This window comes from Nerophis ophidion, linkage group LG11, assembly GCF_033978795.1.
Source record: "Nerophis ophidion isolate RoL-2023_Sa linkage group LG11, RoL_Noph_v1.0, whole genome shotgun sequence".
Lineage (NCBI taxonomy): Eukaryota > Metazoa > Chordata > Actinopteri > Syngnathiformes > Syngnathidae > Nerophis > Nerophis ophidion.
Window position 1 is genome coordinate 2,596,511 of NC_084621.1, and position 27,770 is coordinate 2,624,280.

The 27,770-nt window shown below is 38.3% G+C and overlaps 1 protein-coding gene across 1 annotated transcript; it reads right to left on the reverse strand.

The window, feature by feature from the left end:
• On the reverse strand, positions 1–25,981 carry LOC133561535 (gamma-enolase-like). The gene is made up of 13 exons (XM_061914873.1): positions 25,894–25,981; positions 25,626–25,711; positions 20,952–21,047; positions 18,876–18,934; positions 18,730–18,799; positions 18,517–18,650; positions 12,113–12,335; positions 10,741–10,938; positions 7,779–7,855; positions 6,230–6,354; positions 5,061–5,169; positions 2,139–2,197; positions 1–332 (listed from the first exon to the last, which is right to left on the reverse strand). The coding sequence occupies exons 2-13, from the start codon at positions 25,708–25,710 to the stop codon at positions 263–265; spliced, it is 1,305 nt and encodes a 434-aa protein (XP_061770857.1). The 5' UTR covers position 25,711; positions 25,894–25,981; the 3' UTR covers positions 1–262.
• Between the last annotated feature and the right edge of the window lie 1,789 nt (positions 25,982–27,770).

Here is a 27,770-nt window from a genome sequence, read left to right on the forward strand (position 1 = left end):
TGAGTTTAAATATTTATTTGCCACAAATACACACACAATTATGTTTAAAGATGCTTGGTGTTCACAGTACAGGAAAGTCTGAGAAGTTGGTAAAGCACAATCAAGAGTAGAAGTCATCCACAGTTGACAAAAAGTAGAGATGGGAGATCAGTGCAGGGAAACAACAACAACAACAAGTCAGTAGCAACACAACATTTGTTTTGCATTTTACACAATGATTGCTATTATATATATATTCCTCTTTTGTTGTCACTGCAGGAGTTCAAAGTGCACTGGGGTTACGGAAGTTGTGTCCAGCAAAGCGAGCCTGGTCACCCAACTCTTCCTCAATCCTGACAAATTGATGATGATAGGTAAAAAGAATGAAGATAAAGAAGAAGTGAATGTGTGTGTGTGTGTGTGTGTGTGTGTGTGTATGTATATATGTGTCTATATATACACACAAGCCATACATATGTATACATACATGAGATATATATATATATATATATACATACATGATATACACACCCCGTTTCCATATGAGTTGGGACATTAAACGGAATACAATGATTTGCAAATCCTTTTCAATCCATATTCAGTTGAATATGCTACAAAGACAACATATTTGATGTTCAAACTGATAAACATTTTTTTGTTGTTGCAAATAATCATTAACTTTAGAATTTGATGCCAGCAACACGTGTCAAAAAAATTGGGAAAGGTGGTAAGAAATACTGATAAAGTCGAGGCATGCTCATCAAACACTTATTTGGAACATCCCACAGGTGTGCAGGCTAATTGGGAACAGGTGGGTGCCATGATTGGGTATAAAAGCCGCTTCCATGAAATGCTAAGTAATTCACAAACAAGGATGGGGTGAGGGTCACCACTTTGTCCACAACTGCGTGAGCAAATAGTCAAACAGTTTAAGAACGTTTCTCCAAATGCAATTACAAGAAATTTAGGGACGTCAACATCTACGCTCCATAATATCATCAAAAGGTTCAGAGAATCTGGAGAAATCACTCCACGTAAGCGGCATGGCCGGAAACCAACATTGAATGACCGTGACCTTCGATCCCTCAGACGGCACTGTATCAAAAACTGACATCAATCTCTAAAGGATATCACCACATGGGCTCAGGAACACTTTAGAAAACCACTGTCACCAAATACAGTTTGTCGCTACATCTGTAAGTGCAAGTTAAAGCTCTGCTATGCAAAGCGAAAGCCATTTATCAACAACATCCAGAAATACCGCCGGCTTCTCTGGGCCTGAGATCATCTAAGATGGACTGATGCAAAGTGGAAAAGTGTTCTGTGGTCTGACGAGTGCACATTTCAAATTGTTTTAGGAAATATTCGACATCGTGTCATCCAGACTGTTATCGACGCAAAGTTGAAAAGCCAGAATCTGTGATGGTATGGGGGTGTATTAGTGCCCAAGACATGGGTAACTTACACATCTGTGAAGGCACCATTAATGCTGAAAGGTACATACAGGTTTTGGAACAATATATGATGCCTTCTAAGCGCTGTCTTTTTCGTGGACGCCCCTGCTTATTTCAGCAAGACAATCCCGAGCCACATTCAGCACGTGTTACAACAGCGTGGCTTCGTACAAAAAGAGTGCGGGTACTTTCCTGGCCCGCCTGCAGTCCAGACCTGTCTCCCATGGAAAATGTGTGGCGCATTATGAAGCGTAAAATATGACAGCGGAGACCCCGGACTGTTGAACGACTGAAGCTCTACATAAAACAAGAATGGGTAAGAATTCCACTTTCAAAGCTTTAACAATTGGTTTCCTTAGTTCCCAAAACGTTTGAGCGTTGTTAAAAGAGAAGGTGATGTAACACAGTGGTGAACATGCCCTTTCCCAACTACTTTGGCACGTGTTGCAGCCATGAAATTCTAAGTTAATTATTTACCCAAAAAAGTTTGAGTTTGAACGTCAAATATCTTATTTTGTAGCGTATTCAACTGAATATGGCTTGAAAAGGATTTGCAAATCATTATATTCCGTTTATATTTACATCTAACACAATTTCCCAACTCATATGGTAACAGGGTTTGTATATGTGTTTGTATACTCACATACATACATTATTATATACATTAGTGTTTAGCATTTTAGTCTGGTACATAATGATACACACCTCATGAGCTGATTGTATTTAGCCAAACGTTCCGAGCGACAAGGAGCTCCAGTTTTAATCTGAGAAAGAAGAAAACATATCCAATATCAAAAGATGATAATGCTGGTATTCTCAGGGCATTCAATCGATCGCAACTGGACTTTTGAGAATATAAATTGTATTTTATGAGAATAAAGTTGTAATACCATATTATAAGAACAAGTTTTAATCTTATTCCAAAGTAGTTAAATAATAATATAAGAAAAAAGTTGCAATACTGCAACAAAGTTGCAGTATTGTTGACAAGAATAAGTTGAAATATTACAAAAAAATTATTTTTATTATATTATTATAATATTCTATATAATTAGTATAACAAATGGTAATGTTTTAATGAGAAGAGGTCACAATTGTATTACAATATGTTGTAATATGACAAGTAAAAATCAATGATTTTATGAGAATCATGTTTTTTTTTAATAAGAAAATGTCATAATTTTATGGCGACTAAAGTTAAAGTAATGTATTATCAAAAAAGTCAGAGTACAGCAAGAAAGTTAGACCTTTTCACAAGAATAAGTCGTTACACTATGAGAAAAAAGTAATAATTTTATGAGAATTAATTATATTGTTTTGATGATGAAATGTCGTGATTTTATGAAGATAAAGTTGTAATATAACAACATAAAAATTAGAATTGTATTCCAATAGTTACAATAATAATTAAAAGAAAACATTTAGAATACCCAAACAAAGTTTCAACTTATACAAGAATAAGTCATCATATTACGAGAAAAATAAATTATTTTTAATGAGTATTAATTATATTTTTTGTGTATATTTTACAAAATTATTGTACAATTACAAAAAATTGTATGAGAAAAAAGTCAATAATTCCAAAAAGCATTTTATTTTGTACAGCAATAATACATTATGAAAAAAAATATATAATTTTATGTGAATAAATTTCTAATAATATGACAAAAAGGACAGCAAAAAAATGCATACAAATCTGAGTAAGTCATAACATTATAAAAAAAGTAATGAACTTATAAAAATTAATTATGATTTGTTTTTACATTCTTGTAAAATTACAAGACAGTTGTAAATGTATTCCATCCATCTATCTTCTACCGCTTATTCCCTTTGGGATCGCTGGTGCCTATCTCAGCTACAATCGGGCGGAAGGCGGAGTACACCCTGGACAAGTCGCCACCTCATCGCAGTAATTTATTCCAAAAAAGTTGAAGTATTACAAGAAAAATATTAGAAAAAAGTCCAAATGCATGCCAAAAAGTACTTTTTTTTAACGAGAATAAAAAAAGTTATGATTTTGTAAGATTAAAGATAAAAAGAGAACTACAGAATAAAGCTAAAAAAAACCTTAGGATACATTTGTAATTTTTATTAAAATGTTCAAAAGTTAAAATTTTATGAGAGTAAAGTTGTCATACATATTACACTGGGGGAGAAAAGTCAGGATACTGCCTAAAAAAACATTTTCATGATAATATTACGAGAACAAGTAAATATTGGAATTTCATAAAATAAAAGTAATAATTTCACAAAAACAAATGTATATACCGTATTTCCTTGAATTGCCGCCGGGGCGCTAATTAATTTAAAACCTCTTCTCACTCTTGCGTCTTACCAAAGGCATGCGGTAAAAGTAAGCATGCGCTAATTATTTTAAAACCTCTTCTCACTCCGGCACTTACCAAAGTTATGCAGTAAAAATTTGAGTGTGATGTAAGCTTGGACCTTAAATCCTACTGAATAGCTCTTAATCTTCTTCCCTTTATGCCATGGGTGTCAAACTCTGGCCCGCCGTGTATTTTCATTTGGCCCTTGAGGCAATATCAAATTAACATTAGAGCTGGCCCGCATTCACCGCTAATACTCATACTTGCAACCCCCCCCCCCCTCCCCTCCACCCCGATTTTGCAAGGAGACTCCCAGATGTCAGTGCCCCTCACGAAAATCACAGGGGGCAACCATTCTCCCAAATGTCTCCCGATTCCCACCTGGACAACAATATTGGGGGCGTGTCTTAAAGGCACTGCCTCAAGCGTCCTCTAAAACCTTTCGTCACGTCCGCTAATCCTACGTAAAAACAGCGTGCCGGCCTAGTCACATGATATATGTGACTTTTACACACACACACACGCTAATGCAATCAAGCTTGGTCAACAGCCATACAGGTCACACTGAGGGTGGCCGTATAAACAATTTTAAGACTGTTACAAATATGCGCCACACTGTGAACCAACACTAAACCAGAATGACAAGCAAATTTCGGGAGAACATCCGCACTGTAACACAACATACACAAAACAGAAAAAATACACAGCACCCCTTGCAGCACTACCTCTTCCTGGACGTTACTATATAAAAATGTATTATTAGCCTGTGGGAAAAGTTTATTTTGATATTTACCTGAGAAGGCTGCAAATAGAAAAGAGGCATTCAATTTCTATTTAAATTTGATTTGATATGCCATTGTTTTTTTTAAATTATTAGTCATGTTTGAAACGCGATTTGCATGTCACTATAAAGTTATATAAGTCTCGCTTGTTTAATATTCAATGCAAAACTTGTTTGGGTCCCTATTAAAAGGTTCATTTGTTCAACCTTGGCCCGCGGCTTTGTTCAGTTTTAAATGTTGGCCCACTCTGTATTTGAGTTTGACACCCCTGTTTTATGCGATTTCAAATTACTTTTATTGAAATCAGCTTCCTCCATTTTGAAAATGATGACAGGGGAAGTGTCCCATGGTGACGTGACAAGTTTGACCAGGCGGTAATACTAAGCATGCACTAAATATTTTGCGAAGCGAGTTTGACCCGGCAGTAATTCAAGGCAGGTGCATACTATATGTCCTGCGACAATTCAAGGAAATACGGTACATGTGTAATAAGGTATCGTGTCATAAGTGTCTCTTACTTGTCCAGTGCAGAGTCCCACCACCAGGTCGGCTATAAAGGTGTCCTCTGTCTCACCTGAGCGGTGGCTCACCATCACTCCCCAGCCGTTCTCCTGAGCCAGCTTACACCTGACAGGCAGGAAAAAAAATGAATGACACCACACACAAATAGTCTGAAACCAGCAAATGAATGCAAAATACTGTCAGGCTTGGGCTGTGGATGTTTGTGCTTCCTCGATGCAAGGATGATGTGGGACCAGTCAGGCATGAATTCAGGTACATGATTTATTAAATAAACAAACACTATAATTAAAAATAATCAAAATAAGGGCGCTCACAAGGAAGTATTAAACTTGGCTACAAAATATAAACAGGAAACAAAAACACTTGCTCGATTGGCATGAATGAACTATGAACATCCATCCATTTTCTACCGCTTATTCCCTTTTGGGGTCGCGGGGGGCGCTGGCGCCTATCTCAGCTACAATCGGGCGGAAGGCGGGGTACACCCTGGACAAGTCGCCACCTCATCACAGGGCCAACACAGATAGACAGACAACATTCACACACTAGGGCCAATTTAGTGTTGCCAATCAACCTATCCCCAGGTGCATGTCTTTGGAGGTGGGAGGAGCCTATCCCCAGGTGCATGTCTTTGGAAGTGGGAGGAGCCTATCCCCAGGTGCATGTCTTTGGAAGTGGGAGGAAGCCGGAGTACCCGGAGGGAACCCACGCAGTCACGGGGAGAACATGCAAACTCCACACAGAAAGATCCCGAGCCTGGATTTGAACCCAGGACTGCAGGACCTTCGTATTGTGAGGCAGACGCACTAACCCCTCTGCCACCGTGAAGCCCTGAACTATGAACCTACAAAACAAAAATAGCACTGTGGCATAAATACATAAACTTGCTCGGCATGAAACTGTGGGCGAGGACGTGAAGGTTTGAACAGCATGGGTAGGGTGCGTGCGAGTGTGAGGATCCCAGGACGAAGACAAGAAAAAGAGTGACTTAAATAGCTGTGCTGATGAGTGAAAACAGGTGAGGCTGAGAACAGGTGAAAACTAGTGAGGTTGGCATGGAAACAAACAAAACCAGGAAGTGCAAAACGTGACTGATTGTCCAAAATCAAAAACATGACAAAACAAAACATGATCCATAGGTGTGACAAATACAAACTGTACTCACGCCTTAATGGCCTCTGTGATGGAACCAATCTGGTTGACTTTAAGGAGAAGACAGTTGCAGGCCTTTTCCTCCACAGCTCGTTGTATCCGACGTGGGTTGGTGACCGTTAGATCGTCCCCAACCACCTGCACGATGCAACCAGCACTTAAAGGCCTACTGAAAGCCACTACTAGCCACCACGCAGTCTGATAGTTTATATATCAATGATGAAATATTAACATTGCAACACATGCCAATACGGCCGCTTTAGTTTACTAAATTGCAATTTCAAATTTCCCGCGGAGTGTCCTGTTGAAAACGTCGCGGTATGATGACGCGTGCGTTTGACGTCACCGGTTGTAGAGGACATTTTTTTCCAGCCCGATCCCAGCTATAAGTAGTCTGCTTTAATCGCATAATTACACAGTATTCTGGACATCTATGTTGCTGAATCTTTTGCAATTTGTTCAATTAATAATGGAGACGTCAAAGAAGAAAGATGTAAGCGGGAAGCGGTGTATTGCAGCTGCCTTTAGCAACACAAACACAGCAGGTGTTTCCTTGTTTAAAATTCCCGAAGGTGAAGCTTTACTATGGAACAGAGCGGTCAAGCCAACATGGTTCCCGACCACATGTCAACCGGCAGGTTTCGGTGAGGAAATTGTGGTAATAAGTCGGCTCTTACCGTAGTTATGAGCGGAGCTTGCGTCCTCCTGCAGCGGCGGACTCTCTTACCTCCTCTCACCGGAGACACTGGCGGTCACCGCATCCCTCCGACTTTCAGGTACCATATCATCTTACTAAAACACTAGTAACACAATAAGCAGATAAGGGATTTTCTAGAATTATCCTAGTAGTGAAGTGAAGTGAACTATATTTATATAGCGCTTTTCTCAAGTGACTCAAAGCGCTTTCCATAGTGACACCCAATATCTAAGTTACATTTAAACCAGTGTGGGTGGCACTGGGAGCAGGTGGGTAAAGTGTCTTGCCCAAGGACACAACGGCAGTAACTAGGATGGCACAAGCGGGAATCGAACCTGCAACCCTCAAGTTGCTGGCACGGCCACTCTACCAACCGAGCTATGCCGCCCCACAAGTAAATGTGTCTAATAACATCTGAATCACTCCCACTGCCCTCGCCTTTTTTTTTTCTTTCTAGTCCTTCACTCTCACTATCCTCATCCACAAATCTTTCATCTTCGCTCAAATTAATGGGGAAATTGGCGCTTTCTCGGTCCGAATCGCTCTAGCTGCTGGTGGCTAGGATTGTAAACCATGTTCGGATGTGAGGAGCTCCACAACCCGTGACGTCACGCGCACATCGTCTGCTACTTCCGGTACAGGCAAGGCTTTTTTATTAGCGACCTAAAGTTGTGAACTTTATTGTCGATGTTCTCTACTAAATCCTTTCAGCAAAAATATGGCAATATCGCAAAATGATCAAGTATGACACATAGAATGGACCTGCTATCCCCAATTAAATAAGAAAATCTCATTTAAGTAGGCCTTTAAAGACTAATAATTATGTTTGTTTGTTTGTTTTTTTTACAATATTTTCATTTATTACCTGGATGCCCACTGAGGATGTGAACTGAGTCCAAGCAGGCCAGTCATCTTGGTCAAAGGGGTCTTCAATGGACACAACTGAAGGGAAGATGAAAGAGGTCTAGAACACTGGCTTCCACTGCGGTGCAATCATGTTGCACACAGAAGTGGTGCGCTATTATCTCGGCACACACCCTCGCCTGCCAAATAAACACTGTAATTAAAAGCTCTTGAAGTGGTTTAATTGTCAAGGCTGAAGAGGCAACACGCTTCCTTTTTGTCTAGGAGGTGACAAGAGGACATGATTAGGGAGCACAAGAAGAAGCCATCCTCACACACATACTGGTTGTCATTTGGAATGGGGACCGAGTTTTTGATCATCACTTGTGGGGACCACCCTTTCTGCAGCTTGTGAAGGCATACAAATATTAGGTAAAACAGCCTCTGCCCAGGTAGCTCTTACACATCTTTAAATCCCTGGACTGATCATTCTTACTGGGGACCCTGGGGAAAAAGACTTAATATGGTTCATGGGGACCAAATTTGAATAATTTTGTATATTTCCGACAAACTTGTACGTGACTACTGAGGACCATTTAAAAAAAAAAAAAAAATTCAAATAAATATGACATGATCCTCAGAATACAACACTACAGTTGTCTTCTTATGGGAAGTTTCACCACTTAAAAGTTAAAGCAAATCCTGCATCTTCTGTGACATTACTGAAAACTTGTCCGGCTTGCCCCTGACAGTTTGTTTGTGTTTTAGTTTTTCCTCTGTGTGTGTAAAGTATTTCCTGTCCTTAGTTCCTGTCAGTACTTCAGCTTCCTGTTTGTCTCCCTGTGTGCTGTGTTCCCCTCAGCTGCGGCTGATTGGCACCTGGCCACACCTGGTGTCAATCAGCCCGCTCCTATTTTACCTGCTTTGTTCCTCCAGTCAGTGCTGGATTATTGATTTGTCATGTCGATGTCGCTCTTATCGCTCCTGTATTTGCAACGTAGCGGTAAGCTAACTGTTCTTTGTTCCCTGCTTCAAGTTTGTTTTGTACTACACATTACGACTTCTGTTTTCCTGCTCGCTAATAATAATAATAATAATAATAATAATGGATTAGATTTATATCGCGCTTTCCTATTGTTAGATACTCAAAGCGCTCACAGAGAAGTGGGAACCCATCATTCATTCACACCTGGTGGTGGTAAGCTACATTTGTAGCCACAGCTGCCCTGGGGTAGACTGACGGAAGCGTGGCTGCCAGTTTGCGCCTACGGCCCCTCCGACCACCACCAAACATTCACTCATCATTCATTCACCGGTGTGAGCGGCACCGGGGGCAAGGGTGAAGTGTCCTGCCCAAGGACACAACGGCAGCGATTTTGGATGTTAATAGGTGGGAAGCGAACCTGCAACCCTCAGGTTTCTGTCACGGCCGCTCTACCCACTACGCCATGCCGCCCCTACCCGCTAGCTTCCACCCTAGACCCTTTTTGTTTTTGCTAGCTTCCATGTCAAGCTCCTTTTATTTTCTAGCTGCCATGCTAGCTCCCTTAGTTTGTTATTCGCCTCGTGCGCGCTTTTGGTTGTACCCCTTTGGTTTGTTCTTGTTCTAATGTTTTAATTAAATCATGTTTTCCTGCAAAATTCCTCCCTCCTTCTCTGCATCTTGGGGCTCGTCACAAACTAACTCTGACAAAACTGCTATTTAGCATTATTGAAGTTGTCTGCAACTCCAACTACCAAATATAGAAGGATGGAAATATCTGAATGGGAATCATACTTTAAGGCAGTGGTTCTCAACCCTTTTTCAGTGATGTACCCCCTGTGAACATGTTTTTAATTCAAGTACCCCCTAATCACAGCAAAGCATTTTTGGTTGAAAAAAAAGATATAAAGAAGTAAAATACAGCACTATGTCATCAGTTTCTGATTTATTAAATTGTATAACAGTGCAAAATATTGCTCATTTGTAGTGGTCTTTCTTGAACTATTTGGAAAAAAAGATATCCAAATAACTAAAAACTTGTTTAAAAATAAGTGATTCAATTATAAATGCAGATTTCTACACATAGAAGTAATCATCAACTTAAAGTGCCCTCTTTGGGGATTGTAATAGAGATCCATCTGGATTCATCAACTTACTTCTAAACCTTTCTTCACAAAAAAATAAATCTTTAACATCAATATTTATGGAACATGTCCACAAAAAATCTAGCTGTCAACACTGAATATTGCATTGTTGTATTTAATTACTTTCTATTCTATTTTATTCTGATCTATTATATTCACACTTTATGAACTTACATTCATATTTTGTTGAAAGTATTATTCAATAAATATATTTATAAAGGATTTTTGAATTGTTGCTATTTTTAGAATATTTAAAAAAAATCTCACGTACCCCTTGGCATACCTTCAAGTACCCTCAAGGGTACGCGTACCCCCGTTTGAGAACCACTGCTTTAAGGTAACAATGTTTTATAATCATGCTGTATGAAAATGTCATCCTAAGGAACAGTAAACTAAATTTTGTTTTTGGAAAAATATATGTGAATTATATTTATATAGCGCTTTTCTCTAGTGACTCAAAGCGCTTTACATAGTGAAACCCAATATCTAAGTTCCATTTAAACCAGTGTGGGTGGCACTGGGAGCAGGTGGGTAAAGTGTCTTGCCCAAGGACATAACGGCAGTGACTAGGATGGCGCAAGCGGGAATCGAACCTGCAACCCTCAAGTTGCTGGCACGGCCGCTCTACCAACCGAGCTATACCGGTTTTAACCAAGGATGGCTCCCATACAGAATCACAGTACTATTAATGGTTAAACCTTATATTATGATGAACATCATTTAAAAAGGTTTTCCTTTAGGGAACCTGTTTTTTGTCTCCATACCGTCAGAGGTCCTCTAAAGGTGACTGTGTAAACAGAGCGATGTCCCCATTAAGTAAGCATTGCCAGAACACACACACACACACACACACACACCTGGGTAGTTGTTGATGAAGCCTTGGTAGATGCTGGCCAGCTCATCGCCGCTGATGTTGCGTGCGGCGTTAGGCGCAGACTTGAAGTCGAGGTCATACTTCCCCTCAATGAAGAACTCCGAGGCAGCCACATCCATCCCAATCACCACTTTGTCCGTGTAGCCCGCATTCTCTATGGCCGTCTTGATCAGCTCCAGAGCTGTGAGGTCACACAAGCAGGAAGTAATGTCACAAGATTTCTTTAAAGGCCTACTGAAATGAGATGTTCTTATTTAAACGGGGATAGCAGCTCCATTCTATGTGTCATACTTCATCATTTCGCCATATTGCCATAATTTTGGTGAAAGGATTTAGTAGAGAACATCCACGATAAAGTTCCAACTTTTGGTCGCTAATAAAAAAGCCTTGCCTGTACCGGAAGTAGCAGACGATGTGTGCGTGACGTCACGGGTTGTGGAGCTCCTCACATTTGAACATTGTTTACAATCATGGCCACCAGCAGCGAGAGCGATTCGGACCGAGAAAGCGACGATTTCCCCATTAATTTGAGCGAGGATGAAAGATTTGTGTATGAGGATAGTGAGAGTGAAGGACTAGAAAAAAGAAGAAAAGAAAAAAAAGACAGGGCATTGGGAGTGATTCAGATGTTATTAGACACATTTACTAGGATAATTCTGAAAAATCCCTTATTTGCTTATTGTGTTACTAGTGTTGTAGTGAGATTATATTGTCGTACCTGAAAGTCAAAGGGGTGTGGTGACCGCCAGTGTCTCTGAGGGAAGCTGCCTCTTTGACAGGTGCACGATGAACGACGCAAGCTCAGCTCATGTCTACGGTAAGAGCCGACTTATTACCACAATTTTCTCACCGAAACCTGCCGGTTGACATGTGGTAGAGAACCATGTTCGCTTGACCGCTCTGTTCCATATTAAAGCTTCACCTTCGGGAATGTAAACAAGGAAACACCGGCTGTGTTTGTGTTGCTAAAGGCAGCTGAAATACACCGCTTTCCACCTACATCTTTCTTCTTTGACGTCTCCATTATTAATTGAACAAATTGCAAAAGATTCAGCAACACAGATGTCCGGAATACTGTGTAATTATGTGATTAAAGCAGACTACTTATAGCTGGGATCGGGCTGGAAAAAAATGTCCGCTACAATCTGAGACGTCACGCGCATCTTACGAACGTTTTCAACAGGATACTTCGCGCGAAATTTAAAATTGTAATTTAGTAAACTAAAGCGGCCGTATTGGCATGTGTTGCAATGTTAATATTTCATCATTGATATATAAACTATCAGACTACGTGGTCGCTAGTAGTGGCTTTCAGTAGGTCTTTAAGGATGTTTTTTTTTTTTTTTCAGTCTTACCTTCACTGTTCTCCTGAATGTTCGGAGCGAATCCTCCCTCGTCGCCTACATTTGTAGCATCCTGGCCGTACTTCTCCTTGATGACACACCTCAGAGTCTGGTAGAGCTCCGCCCCTACACGCAGGGCCTCACGGAATGACTCCGCCCCAACAGGAAGTACCATGAACTCCTGCATGGCCAGTCTGTTTCCAGCATGGGAGCCGCCGTTGATCACGTTAAAAGCCTAAGTGAAGGGTAGGACACATTTATTTGACCTGGACATCCTGTCTGGCACAGTATACCATACAGTACAGTATAGAAGAGTATACGGTACAGTACAGTACGAGACTTTATATGGGTTGGTTTGGTTTGATTAATTTAAGTTTAAGTTGACTTCTTTCTTTTAAGATTTTCAACCTGGCCCGCCGGACATTCCCAAATACAAACCCCATTTCCATATGAGTTGGGAAATTGTGTTGAATGTAAATATGAACGGAATACAATGATTTGCAAATCCTCTTCAACCCATATTAAGTTGAATATGCTACAAAGACAACATATTTGATGTTCAAACTCATAATTTATTTTTTTTTGCAAATAATAATTAACTTAGAATGTCATGGCTGCAACATGTGCCAAAGTAGTTGGGAAAGGGCATGTTCACAACTGTGTTACATCACCTTTTCTTTTAACAACACTCAATAAACGTTTGGGAACTGAAGAAACTAATTGTTGAAGCTTTGAAAGTAGAATTCTTTCCCATTCTTGTTTTATGTAGAGCTTCAGTCCTTCAACAGTCCGGGGTCTCCGCTGTTGTATTTTACGCTTCATAATGCACCACACATTTTCCATGGGAGACAGGTCTGGACGCTGTTGTAACAAGTGGCTTGGCATTGTTTTGCTGAAATAAGCAGGGGCGTCCATGATAACGTTGCTTGGATGACAACATATGTTGCTCCAAAACCTGTATGGACCTTTCAGCATTAATGGTGCCTTCACAGATGTGTAAGTTACCCATGCCTTGGGCACTAATACACCCCCATACCATCACACATGCTGGTTTTTCAACTTTGCGCCTATAACAATCCGGATGGTTATTTTCCTCTTTGTTCCGGAGGACACCATGTCCACAGTTTCCAAATATAATTTGAAATGTGGACTTGTCAGACAACAGAACACTTTTACACTTTGCATCAGTCCATCTTAGATAAGCTCGGCCCCAGGGAAGCCGGCGGCGTTCCTGGGTGTTGTTGATAAATGGCTTTCGCTTTGCATAGTAGAGTTTTAACTTGCACTTACAGATGTAGCGACCAACTGTAGTTACTGACAGTGGTTTTATGAAGTGTTCCTGAGCCCATGTGGTGATACCCTTTACACACTGATGTCAGTTTTTAATGCAGTACCACCTGAGGGATCAAAGGTCCGTAATATCATCGCTTACGTGCAGTGATTTCTCCAGATTCTCTGAACCTTTTGATGATTTTACGGACCGTAGATGGTAAAATCCCTAAATTCCTTGCAATAGCTTGTTGAGAAATGTTGTTCTAAAACTGTTCGACAATTTGCTTACAAAGTGGTGACCCTCACCCCATCCTTGTTTGTGAATTACTTAGCATTTCATTGAAGCTGCTTTTATACCCAATCATGGCACCCACCTGTTCCCAATTAGCCTGCACACCAGTGGGATGTTCCACATAAGTGTTTGATGAGCATTCCTCAACTTTATCAGTATTTATTGCCACCTTTCCCAACTTCTTTGTCACGTGTTGCTGGCATCAAATTCTAAAATTAATGATTATTTGCAAAAAATAAAATGTTTATCAGTTTGAACATCAAATATGTTGTCTTTGTAGCATATTCAACTGAATATGGGTTGAAAATGATTTGCAAATCATTGTATTCCGTTTATATTTACATCTAACACAATTTCCCAACTCATATGGAAACGGGGTTTGTATTTTTTTTTAGATCTTTAAGATGCAAAGTGTAGCTGCTGTGATGTTTTCAAATGACCGGAAGTCTTGAACTATACAACGTGTTTCAATGGCTGGAATTTGCGTTTTCACATGATATTTTAGTGACTAATGTTGTCCTGATACCAATATTGTTTTGATACTTTTCGGTACTTTTCAATACTTTTCTAAAAAAAAAAGGGGACTAGAAAAAATTGCATTATTGTCTTTATTTTAACAAAAAATCTTAGGGTGTGGCGGACCGGTACTTTTCAGAGGCGGTATGGTACCGAATATGATTCATTAGTATGGCGGTACTATACTAATACTCGTATACCGTACAACCCTACTAGTTTCTATGGTAATCTACGTCACAGTAGGTCAGACGAGGCACCAAGCAGTGTGGGTGGGGAACGTTTCCACAGAGTGTTTCCAGAGCAGCCATGAGGGTGTCAGGGACAGACGTGGAAGGAGATTTTTACAAGAAAGTTCTAAAGCTTAGTGATATTCAGTGGGGCAAAAAAGTATTTAGTCAGCCAGCGATTGTGCAAGTTCTCCCACTTCAAAGGATGACAGAGGTCTGTCATTTTCATCATAGGTACACTTCAACTGTGAGAGACAGAATGTGAAAAAAAATCCAGGAATTCACATTGTAGGAATTTTAAAGAATTTATTTGTAAATGATGGTGGAAAATAAGTATTTGGTCAAGCATTCAAAGCTCTCACTGATGGAAGGAGGTTTTGGCTCAAAATCTCACGATACATGGCCCCATTCATTCTTTCCTTAACACGGATCAATCGTCCTGTCCCCTTAGCAGAAAACCAGCCCCAAAGCATGATGTTTCCACCCCCATGCTTCACAGTAGGTATGGTGTTCTTGGGATGCAACTCAGTATTCTTCCTCCTCCAAACACGACGAGTTGAGTTTATTTTTTTTCCCTTTTCTTTTACGGGGCGCCTTATGGCGACCCATCAGCGTTCTTGTTCTGTGACCCTGTACACTGTTTGTTTGTCTAAGGCTGAACGGGTTTGTGCTGAAAACAAAGTTTCCTTGTACTTGTGCAATGACGATAAAGACCTATCCTATCCTATCCCAGGGGCGTCGCCAGACATATTTCACTGGGGCACGTGCCCCACTGTTGATCTGCAGTGCCCCAGTAAAAATTTCACCAATAAAAAAAAAAAACGCTTCAGAGTTTTAAGTTTACATAACATAGACAACAGCGCACATACTACTTAGTATGGTAATTGATTGCTACTCTATTCACTCCACTAACAAAGAGCACATGGCTAATTAATATGGTAATTTATTCACGTGCGGATTGAGACTTCGGTAGAGAGAGAGAGAGAGAGAGAGAGAGGGGGGGGGGCTGCGAATCACTGTGAGGTAGGTAACGTTAGCCAACAACAATTTGTTAATTACATTATTTTGATTTTGATTTGACTCAAACTGTAACTCCTAGATGGATTTAAGAAAGTTATTGTCCCGCAGCAGAGAAGAAGCAGCAGGAATGAGAGATGTAAGTGAAGTCCTAGCTAGCTAGGCAACATCATTGTCTTAAGTTGATGCTAAGTTAGCTAACATTATTCCTTGTATCAAGACAAACATATTCATTAAGTTGATGCTAAGTTAGCTAACATTATTCCTTGTATCAAGACAAACATATTCATTAAGTTGATGCTAAGTTAGCTAACATTCTTCCTTGTATCAAGACAAACATATTTATTAAGTTGATGCTAAGTTAGCTAACATTATTCCTTGTACCAAGACAAACATATTTATTAAGTTGATGCTAAGTTAGCTAACATTATTCCTTGTACCAAGACAAACATATTCATTAAGTTGATGCTAAGTTAGCTAACATTATTCCTTGTATCAAGACAAACATATTCATTAAGTTGATGCTAAGTTAGCTAACATTATTCCTTGTATGAAGACAAACATATTCATTAAGTTGATGCTAAGTTAGCTAACATTATTCCTTGTATCAAGACAAACATATTCATTAAGTTGATGCTAAGTTAGCTAACATTATTCCTTGTATCAAGACAAACATATTCATTAAGTTGATGCTAAGTTAGCTAACATTATTCCTTGTATCAAGACAAACATATTCATTAAGTTGATGCTAAGTTAGCTAACATTATTCCTTGCATCAAGACAAACATATTCATTAAGTTGATGCTAAGTTAGCTAACATTATTCCTTGTATCAAGACAAACATATTCATTAAGTTGATGCTAAGTTAGCTAACATTATTCCTTGTATTAAGACAAACATATTCATTAAGTTGATGCTAAGTTAGCTAACATTATTCCTTGTATCAAGACAAACATATTCATTAAGTTGATGCTAAGTTAGCTAACATTATTCCTTGTATCAAGACAAACATATTAAGTTGATGCTAAGTTAGCTAACATTATTCCTTGTATGAAGACAAACATATTCATTAAGTTGATGCTAAGTTAGCTAACATTATTCCTTGTATCAAGACAAACATATTCATTAAGTTGATGCTAAGTCAGCTAACATTATTCCTTGTATCAAGACAAACATATTCATTAAGTTGATGCTAAGTTAGCTAACATTATTCCTTGTATCAAGACAAACATATTCATTAAGTTGATGCTAAGTTAGCTAACATTATTCCTTGTATCAAGACAAACATATTCATTAAGTTGATGCTAAGTTAGCTAACATTATTCCTTGTATCAAGACAAACATATTCATTAAGTTGATGCTAAGTTAGCTAACATTATTCCTTGTATCAAGACAAACATATTTATTAAGTTGATGCTAAGTCAGCTAATATTATTCCTTGTATGAAGACAAACATATTCATTAAGTTGATGCTAAGTCAGCTAACATTATTCCTTGTATGAAGACAAACATATTCATTAAGTTGATGCTAAGTTAGCTAACATTATTCCTTGTATCAAGACAAACATATTCATTTGCTGTACGAGCTGTCGGGGAATTTCCAATGAAGATGAAACATCATGTTGGTTATTGTCTGCTGCTTCTGCATCAATGATGATTTGGAGTCAGCATGTGTGAGTCAAATGCTTTATCTTCAGGAAGAAAAACATTTTTCCATATCATCAAGTCGTGAGCCAAATTTTAAAACATTCAAGTGTATTTCACAGAAAAATAGCCCAGTAGACTTGTCTTGTTAATCGCTGTGACTTTGACTAAAATAATCTTGTTTTGTCAGCAGAAAAATGGCTCCAGCTAAAGCATCTGGTTTTGTTTCCAGAAAAAATAGTAACATTTCTGTATTTGTTTTCAGAAAGATGGCTAAAAATATCGGGTTTTGTAGCCCCATTTAGATTTTTTTTAAATATATTTCCATGTCTGTCCTGAGTCCTCCTCCAACTTGTTAGTCGCTTTGCCTTTTGCTAAAATACTCACTAATAGTCACTAGAAAAATGGCTAAAATAATCTGGTTTTGTTGCCACAATTGGATTTTTTTCTCCCTAAACTTTTATTTTTCATGCACACATGTGACTGAAAATGACACACAATCCACTTTTATGTGAGGAGCCAGCAGTTGGGAACCACTGGTCAACTGTATAACAGTTACTGTAATATTTCCATGTCTGTCCAGAGTGATTGACCACTTTGCAAAAATGAAAAGGAGACGTTCCAGTTTACTTCTCAGAAAATGATTCCCTGAACAGTTGTTCATTTATTTTAGGGATGGCGTGGCGCAGTGGAAGAGTGGCCGTGCGCAACCCGAGAGTCCCTGGTTCAAATCCCACCCAGTACCAACCTCGTTACGTCCGTTGTGTCCTGAGCAAGACACTTCACCCTTGCTCCTGATGGGTGCTGGTTAGCGCCTTGCATGGCAGCTCCCTCCAAGCGCTATACAAGTACAACCCATTTATATTTATCATTTATTTTACTACTGTGGCTTTATTGTTTTGTGTATATTTGATAGTTGTGTGTATCTGAAATAGGATTAGCCACGTTGCCATAAATGGAAATTAAATAATATAAAAGAACCCAGAGATGTAGGGGTGCTTTATTTATTGTTTGACTTTTGTAGATGTTAAATTTGCAGATGACTACTGCGATAAATATTTAAAAAAAGATTCATTGCTCTTCCTTTTTGCTTTTACCAGTAGCAGTTTAGAAGTCTGGAGTAAAAAAGTGCACAAGTAGGTCAAATGCATGAGTTAATTTCAGGTGGTTCATCAAAGATCCATACAACATCATCTGATATGATTTCATAGTTTAAAGCACTATTTTATGTATTTTTTATGATAAATAAGTGCTAAAAAATGTTTTTGCTTGCGCGCTTTGCATTCTCACATGAATTATTTGTGCCCCAGGTGTGCCCCAGTAAAGTATTAGGTCTAGTGACACCCCTGTCCTATCCTATCCTATATTTGTGTTTAAATCAATCATCATTATTGTTATCACTATTTAAAACGCAGCAGTGTTTTGTTAAGACCACATGGTGTACTCACAGGAACCGGAAGGACGAGCTCTCTGTTTCCCGCCAGGTCTGCAATGTGACGGTAGAGCGGCACGCCCTTCTCCGCTGCCCCTGCTTTGCATACGGCCAGTGACACACCAAGTATGGCGTTGGCTCCATACTTAGCTGGAAAAAGCACAGAGACTCTCTCAGCAGCCATTGATTAAAAAAAAAACAAAAAAAAAAGAATAATAAGTGAACCTACATTTGTTTTCAGTGCCGTCCATTTGGATCATCAAGTTGTCCAGCTGTTCCTGCTCCAGCACGCTGACACCCTGAGAAGCACAACATGTCACTAGAATCATGCCCACCTCCAGGTGAATATAAACATGCGTGTGGAGTCCTACTCACTGATTGGATGAGGGCAGGTGCGATGCTGTCATTAATGTGACCAACCGCCTTGGTGACACCTAAGCAAGCATACATTAACAACATTTTATGTGAGCAAAGTGACACTTTTTGGAATGATTCTTTTATACAGCGTCTCACTTGATTATTGTAACTCTAGAGAGTTTTTTGGCTCTTACTTGTTGAATCCCCTTAAAGATTAAGTTGAGCTTTTTAACCTATATGTCCCAAAATGATCACTCTTATACAAGTGTAATAAAAATGCAATACATACAATCATTTTCTCTCCAACCACATCAAATCTTCACATATAGTCTTACTTAGTTTTTAAAAATGTATTCATTTTCATAATAACCTAGAACAAAATTTGTAATGTTTTATTGTTGGCAGTATCTTGACTGTTCTCCTCCGTTTAATATGTATTACAGCTTTACTCTCGTAGAATTTTTACTTTTGAACATCCATCTATCCATCCATCCATCCATCCATTTATACCGCTTGTCCCTTTTTGAGTTGCAGGGGTGCTGGAGCCTATCTCAGCTGCATCTCATCACAGGGCCAACACAGATAGACAGACAACATTCACACTGACATTCACACACTAGAACCTATTTATTGTTCAACATTTGAATAAAAATTACAAATATATGTGAAATAAAGTACTATGTATCTATCTATCTATCTATCTATCTATCTATCTATCAAAATACTTTTTTAAACCTTTATTCTGTAGTTGTCCTTTTATATTTAATCTTATACAATTGTAACTTTTTTAGTCTCGTAAAAAAAATTTAACTTTTGGTATACATTTGGACTTTTTTCGAATACTATTTTTTTTAGCACTACAACATTATTGGAATGCATTTACCAATCTGTCTTTGAATTTAAAAAATCTTAATTAATTCTAATAAGTTCATTACTTTTTTTGAAATGTTATGTTTTACTCAGATTTTTTATGCTTTTTTTTTTTGCTGTCTTTTGTTGTTTTTGTCATATTATTAGAACTTTGTTCTCATAAAATTACACATTTTTTCTTCATAATGTATTATCCCTGCACAAAACAAATAGCTTTTTGTTATTTGACTTTTTTCTCATAAAATTTTTTGTAATTGTACTGTAATCTTGTAAAATATACATGACAAATATAATTAATACTCATTAAAAATCATAATTTTTATGATGACTTATTAGATAGATGGATGGATAGTACTTTATTGATTCCTTCAGGAAAATTAAAATTCCAGCAGCAGTGTACAGAGTTGAGATCAATTTAAATAAAATTAAAAAGTAAATAATGGGGGTTTAAATGGAAACAAAATAGAGAAATATTACAGTAAGAATAATAATAAAAAAAAAGCAACAATGGGAATAAAAATATAACAGTAAAATAAGACTATAACTAATATATTGTATAAGATGCAACTTTTTTGGGGTATTCTAAATGTTTTCTTTTAATAAAAACTGTACTATTGGAATAAAATTCAATTTTTTTTTTCTAAAATTAGTTTTTTAAACAGGTGGAAATTAGAATATTTGGGTTTTTACGGGATTTTTCTAGGTTGCAACACTAATTTTGAGGCATTATGATTTCTGGAGCGAAAGTGAGCTAAAATGAACCTATTATCTAAAACCAAATTTTCTTACATGGAAGCATTGATTGATTGATACTTTTATTAGTAGATTGCACAGTTCAGTACATATTCCCTACAATTGACCACTAAATGGTAACACCCCAATAAGTTTTTCAACTTGTTAATCAATTCATGCATAGCGGAGATATTTACAAAACAATCTTGCCTTCCTTCATGCTTACTCCAAACGAGCCGTTTGAAATGTGTCCCATTTGTGACATCAGCTGATATCTTCATATTACCCAAAGGGCTTTACACCAGCCCACCATTGTAGTCCAACATTGTAGTCAGTAAATGTTTTTTTTTTCCTCAATCATCTTGTTATGGGACAGACTGGCTCGTACATGCACATGTATCCTCCGCTGTTGCCATTTGTAATATGAAGTAGCATATTGACAATCAAAACTATAACAAATGGTTGTTTAGGAGAGTGACAGCTCTTTCTGACCTTTGCCCTTGTAACGAGTTTTGTCTCCATCTCGCAGTTCCAGAGCCTCATAGATGCCGGTAGAGGCTCCGCTCGGCACTGCCGCCCGAAACAAGCCTGGATCGGAAAAGAAAAACGGTGAGTTCGCTCCAAAGGCATTGGGACAAGAAAACGTTTTTTGCGTATCAGCACCACTATGATGCTTTTCTAATGAACCATGATTATGATGTGTTTTATGTGGGACTCTTCAAATATGGAGATTTAACATTCATTTTACAATAAGAATCTTCATCTTCAGGGACTCAATTTTGCATTATTGACCTAAATATAAGACAAGCCATTTTTAGAACGTGTTAACATTGTTTGATGACTGCTCTTTTATCTTTAAATCAGCATCAGTACTCCCGTGTGGTTTTTTTTCATTCTGTGTCATGGCTGTTTTATGTAGGTTGCTAGTGTGTGTGTGACAAGAAGAAAAGCTCTGATTCGCTTTAAAGCAGGGGTGTCAAACTTGTTTTAGCTCAAGGGGCTCCTGGAGAAAAATCCATTGCCACGTGGGCCGGACTGATAAAATCATGGCATAATAACTTCAAAATAACGAATAATTCAGTATGTTTTCTTTGGAAAAAAAAAATGGAACAAGCACATTCTCAAAATGTACGCATTTCAAATATTCCTTTTGGCAAAACACTTCAAGTTAGTTGAAAATTCTGAGGAAAAAAATCGTGCAGTTTCCAAATCACCATGAAGAACACAATGAACTTAGACTTTTCTTCATTATATTTACAAAGCCATCAAACTTTAAGCACTTTCTGTTTAGCAGTCTAATGTTGGCAGTTGACCATTAAAAACATGTTTGAAAAAGACGGTTTGCCCAATCCGCCGCGTTGGTGACATCCACAACTGCCACAACACATTCATTTATCATAGTTGGTGACATCCACAACTGCCACAACACATTCATTTATCATAGTTACAATATTATGATACAAACAACACGATTAACCAAAATGACACCTAGGCCGGAATCGAGGTAACATAACTATACACTTAATCAATGGCAACACAGTAGATTTAAGCATAAAATAAATACAACAAACAACAAATCTAAAAACCGTCAACCAATTGCGAGCGCTGCACGGAATTCTAACTACAATGATGATGGTCATCTTGACTTTAATCATTGTGTGTGACCTAGGGCTGCGAATGTTTGGGTGTCCCACGATTCAATTCAATATCGATTCTTGGGGTTGCGATTCGATAATATATCGATTTTTTTCGATTCAACGCGATTCTCGATTCAAAAATGATATTTTTCCCATTCAAAATGATTGTGTATGTACCCCAGTCTGCTGACATGCTAGCAGAGTAGTACATTTAAAAAAAAAAAAAAAAAGCTTTTATAATTGTAAAGGACAATTATTGCAATCAGTTGATAAAACTGTAAAGGACAATGTTTTATCAACTGATTGCAATAATGTACATTTGTTTGAACTATCAAAGGAACCCAAAATATGACTTATTTTATCTTTGTGAAAACATTGGACACAGTGTGTTGTCCAGCTTATGAGATGCCATGCAAGTGTAAGCCACTGTGACACTATTGTTCTTTTTTTTTTATAAATGTCTAATGATAATGTCAATGAGGGATTTTTAATCACTGCTATGCTGAAATTATAACTAATATTGATACTGTTGTTGATAATATTCATTTTTGTTTCACTACTTTTGGTTTGTTCTGTGTGGTGTTTGTGTCTCCTCTCAATTGCTCTGTTTATTGCAGTTCTGAGTGTTGCTGGCTCAGGTTTGGTTTTGGAATTGGATTGCATTGTTATGGTATTGCTGTGTAGTGGTTTGTTGGATTGATTAAAAAAAAATAATAATAAATAAATAAAAACATTTTTTTTAAATGAGAATCGATTCTGAATCGCACAATCTGAGAATCACGATTTGTTTTTTTTCCACACCCCTAGTGTTACCGTTTTGTCATTTTATCCGATGAGTGGATCATTTACAACAGAAGAAGGTGTTGTGTCTGCTGCCAGTCACAACAGAAGTAGCTGATTGCTTGCACCTGCGCTGATTGGAGTAACGGCAGCCAATCCAGAGGGGGTTTAAAGTCACCTGACGCGTTGTCTCTAAACCATGGGTGTCAAACTGTGGCCCGCCGTGTAATTTAATTTGGCCCTTGAGGCAATATCAATTTATCATTAGAGCTGGCCCGCCGGTGTTATACAGCGTCGGTGCCGCTGTAACACTGCATTCACCGCTAATACTCATACTTGCCAACCCTCCTCATTTTCCCGGTAGACTCCCAAAGTTCAGTGCCCCTCCTGAAAATCTCCCGGGGCAACCATTCTCCTGAATTTCTACCGATTTCCACCTGGACAACTATATTGGGGTCGTGCATTTAAGGCACTGCCTTTAGCGTTCTCTACAACCTGTCGTCACGTCCGCTTTTCCTCCATACTAACAGCGTGTCACATAATATTTGTGGCTTTTACACACACACACACACGCACAAGTGAATGCAAGGCAGACTTGGTCAACAGCCATACAGGTCACACTGAGGGTGGCCTTATAAACAACTTTAGCACTGTTACAAATATGCGCCACACTGTGAACCCACACCAAACAAGAATGACAAACACATTTCGGGTGAACATCCGCACCGTAACACAACAGAACAAATACCCAGAACTCCTTGCAGCACTAACTCTTCCGGTAAATTTCCAGCAAACTGACCAATAATTAACGTTTTATTCATGCATTTTCTCTTGCTACTTCAAGGCCTGAATGTTTGGTTCATTCATTATTGTTATTTTATTTTCAAATTTATTATTAGCCTGTGGAAAAAAATGTATATTTACCTCAGAAGATTGCAAAAAGAAAAAAAGGCATTACATTTTTATTTAAATTTTATTGGATATGCCATTGATATTTTTTTAAATTATTATGATTATTATTATTTGAAACTGGATTTTGCATGTCACTAAAGTTATATAAGCCTTACTTGTTCAATATTTCATGCAAAACTTGTTTGGGTCCCTATTAAACGGTTGATTCGTTCAACCTTTGTTCCGTTTAAAATTTTGTCCCACTCTGTATTTCAGTCTGACACCCCTGCTCTAAACAGTGTCACGTGTGACGTGGGTAACACTTGAATTGCTATTGCCACACTCAGTGGACACATTTAGAACAGCAGTTTCTTTCACTAAAAAAATTGCAGTTCATGTTATACTTAACTCCTCTTGTGGACCGCGGGCCAGATTAAACCTGTTCGCGGGCCAGATACAGCCCGCGGGCCGTATGTTTGACACCCCTGCTTTAGAGCTAAGTCATGTGACTCCACCTGTTGGTTTGCATACATAAATATTTATACATGTTTTTTTTATTCTGGTCCATGCAGTATTTAGAACAGAGGTTCTTAACCTGGGTTCGATCGAACCCTAGAGCAGTGGTTCTCAACCTTTTTTCAGTGATGTACCCCCTGTGAACATGTTTTTAGTTCAAGTACCCCCTAATCAGGGCAAAGCATTTTTGGTTGAGAAAAAGAGATAAAGAAGTAAAATACAGCACTATGTCATCAGTTTCTGATTTATTAAATTGTATAACAGTGCAAAATATTGCTCATTTGTAGTGGTCTTTCTTGAACTATTTGGAAAAAAAGATACAAAAATAACTAAAAACTTTTTGAAAAATAAACAAGTGATTCATTTATAAATAAAGATTTCTACACATAGAAGTAATCATCAACTTAAAGTGCCCTCTTTGGGGATTGTAATAGAGATCCATCTGGATTCATCAACTTCATTCTAAACATTTCTTCTCAAAAAAATTAATCTTTAACATCAATATTTACGGAACATGTCCACAAAAAATCTAGCTGTCAACACTGAATATTGCATTGTTGCATTTCTTTTCACAGTTAATGAACTTACATTCATATTTTGTTGAAGTATTATTCAATAAATATATTCATAAAGGATTTTTGAATTGTTGCTATTTTTAGAATATTTTTCAAAAATCTCACGTACCCCTTGGCATACCTTCAAGTACCCCCAGGGGTACGCGTACCACCATTTGAGAACCACTGCCCTAGGGGTTCGAGGGAGCCTCAGCCATCATGTAAATAAAATCTTCTCCCTATCGATGTATTATGGATACCCCCAAACAATGTTCCCTCTAATTTTCCATACGCGTGAGCAAAGGTCAAAACTCCTTGAGCATTCAGTGGAGCACATGTGAGCGACGTCAGACGTGCACACTGTGGCCACACCTGACTAAATAACAAGTGAAATGTTTTATTATTATAATCAAATGACAGCAGTCATTTCCATGAGGTGGGGGTTCCTGCTTTGGAAATAATTTGTACCCCTTCCACTAAAACCTTCACATGTTGCACAATGAGATGTAAACATGGGATCATGTGTACATTCCTGTAACTTTCTGTTTGTAATATATATATCTTTAGTAGTATTTCTTTAATATAATAACATTTCACGATTAATATTTATAAATTAAGATTATATTGAGAGAAAAACATTTTATTTTTCACTAAAGAAGGGTGCGGTGAATGCGTATATGAAACTGCTGGGGTTTGGTACCTCCAACAAGGTTAAGAACCACTGGTTTAGAAGAAATGTACAAACATGGCTGCACAAACACATCACATTTTTTTCTTTTTTGGTTAACCTTTATTGGTATGAAGATCTACTTCCACTGTCGGGTTACCCCTGGAGTCCAGGATCTCCCTGGCAACAATGCTCACTATGGACATCCTGTAAAATAAACAACAACATGGTGGCATTTTCTTCTTTTACACTAAATGCACACCTTATTATTTCACAGTAACAACACAAGCACTTCCCTGCAGGAATCTCCTTTCGAGAGCTGAATCATCCTCCGAGCAATGATGCAGAGAAGATGGAGGAGCGAGAAGAAATGAATGAGGACTTCTTACCTGCAGTCGGTCTGGAGCCTGGCGGAGGAAACGAGAGGATGTGAGGGAATGAGGAGGAAGAAGAAGCGACCAGGGGAGGAGGGTGAGTACTATAACGCAGGAAGGGAGAGGGGGAGGGGCTGATGAGTCACCAGAAGATGAGGGATGGAGGATCAAAGATGGAGATGCTGTGGGGAGCTTGTTGAGAGCTTGTTCATCATTCACACGCACTGCTGCTATTTTTTGCTGCATATATAAATATATATATATAGATGTTTATTGCATCAAACAGCACATTAGCTTACGTCTACTACAGCAAATGCATGAAGTCGGGCGACATCGAACGATGAAGCGATGAAAGGAGACAGGTGAGAGGACGTGCATTTAAAAATAGTTGACTGTGTCAGAGAAGGAGGGAGTCACTGGTTTTCATTGGCTGTCCACAGGATCCATGTGTGTGTCACATGACCTACTAGATTACAGCACTGTGCATAATCACAGGACACAACAATAGGTACACCTAGTATGCACTGCATCGTCAAGTCTGAGTGGACTTTGGAATATTTTGTCTACCTTAATTTGCAAAGTGGTAAGAGGCCTCTTCTATATATCGTGCTCTGACAGTCACTCAGGACGGAGACGGAATTTATATAATAAACTGCAGTGGCGGGCTGTGCATTTAACACATAGACCTTCATTGATGTCCTAATTAATCTACACTAACTCCTTAAACGAATAATTATTTAGCTTAAGCAGTGTGTCAGACACTCTAAAGCAAGTGTCACCAACGCGGTGCCCGCGGGCACCAGGTCGCCCGCAAGGACCAGATGAGTCACCCGCTGGCCTGTTCTAAAAATAGCTCAAATAGCAGCACTTACCAGTGAGCTGCCTCTATTTTTTAAATTTGTATTTATTTACTAGCAAGCTGGTCTCGCTTTGCTCCACATTTTTAATTCTAAGCGAGACAAAACTCAAATAGAATTTGAAAATCCAAGAAAATATTTTAAAGACTTGGTCTTCACCTGTTTAAATAAATTATTATTTTTTTTTACTTTGCTTCTTATAACTCTCAATTTTAGAGAAAAAAAATACAACCTTAAAAATGATTTTAAGATTTTTAAACACATATACCTCTTTACCTTTTAAATTCCTTCCTCTTCTTTCCTGATAATTTAAATCAATGTTCAAGTAAATAGATTTTTTTATTGTAAAGAATAAATCAATTTTAATTTAATTCTTCATTTTAGCTTGTTTTTTCGACGATCAATATTTGTGAATGATTTCTTCAAACTTATTATGATTAAAATTCAAAAATAATTATTTGTCTTTGTTAGAAATACAGCCTGCGAAGAGGTGGCGACTTGTCCAGGGTGTACGCCCGCCATCCGCCCGATGGTAGCTGAGATAGGCAGGAGCGCCCCCCGTGACCCCAAAGGGAATAAGCGGTAGAAAATGGATGGATGGATAGATAGAAATACAGCTTGGTCCAATTTGTTATATATTCTAACAAAGTGCAGATTGGATTTTATCTTATCTAAAATTCTAAAATTAATCTTAATCAGGAAAAATTAAAAATAAAAGAGTACTGATTGAGTTTGTACCAAAAAGTTCTATTTTGGTTTCATCTGACCACATGACATTCTCCCAATCCTCTGCTGTATCATCCATGTATCCATTTTGGTATAAACTCAACTCCTTGTGTTTGGAGGAAGAAGAATACTGAGTTGCATCCCAAGAACACCACACCTACTGTGAAGCATGGGGGTGGAAACATCATGCTTTGGGGCTGTTTTTCTGCTAAGGGGACAGGACGATTGATCCGTGTTAAGGAAAGAATGAATGGGGCCATGTATCGTGAGATTTTGAGCCAAAACCTCCTTCCATCAGTGAGAGCTTTG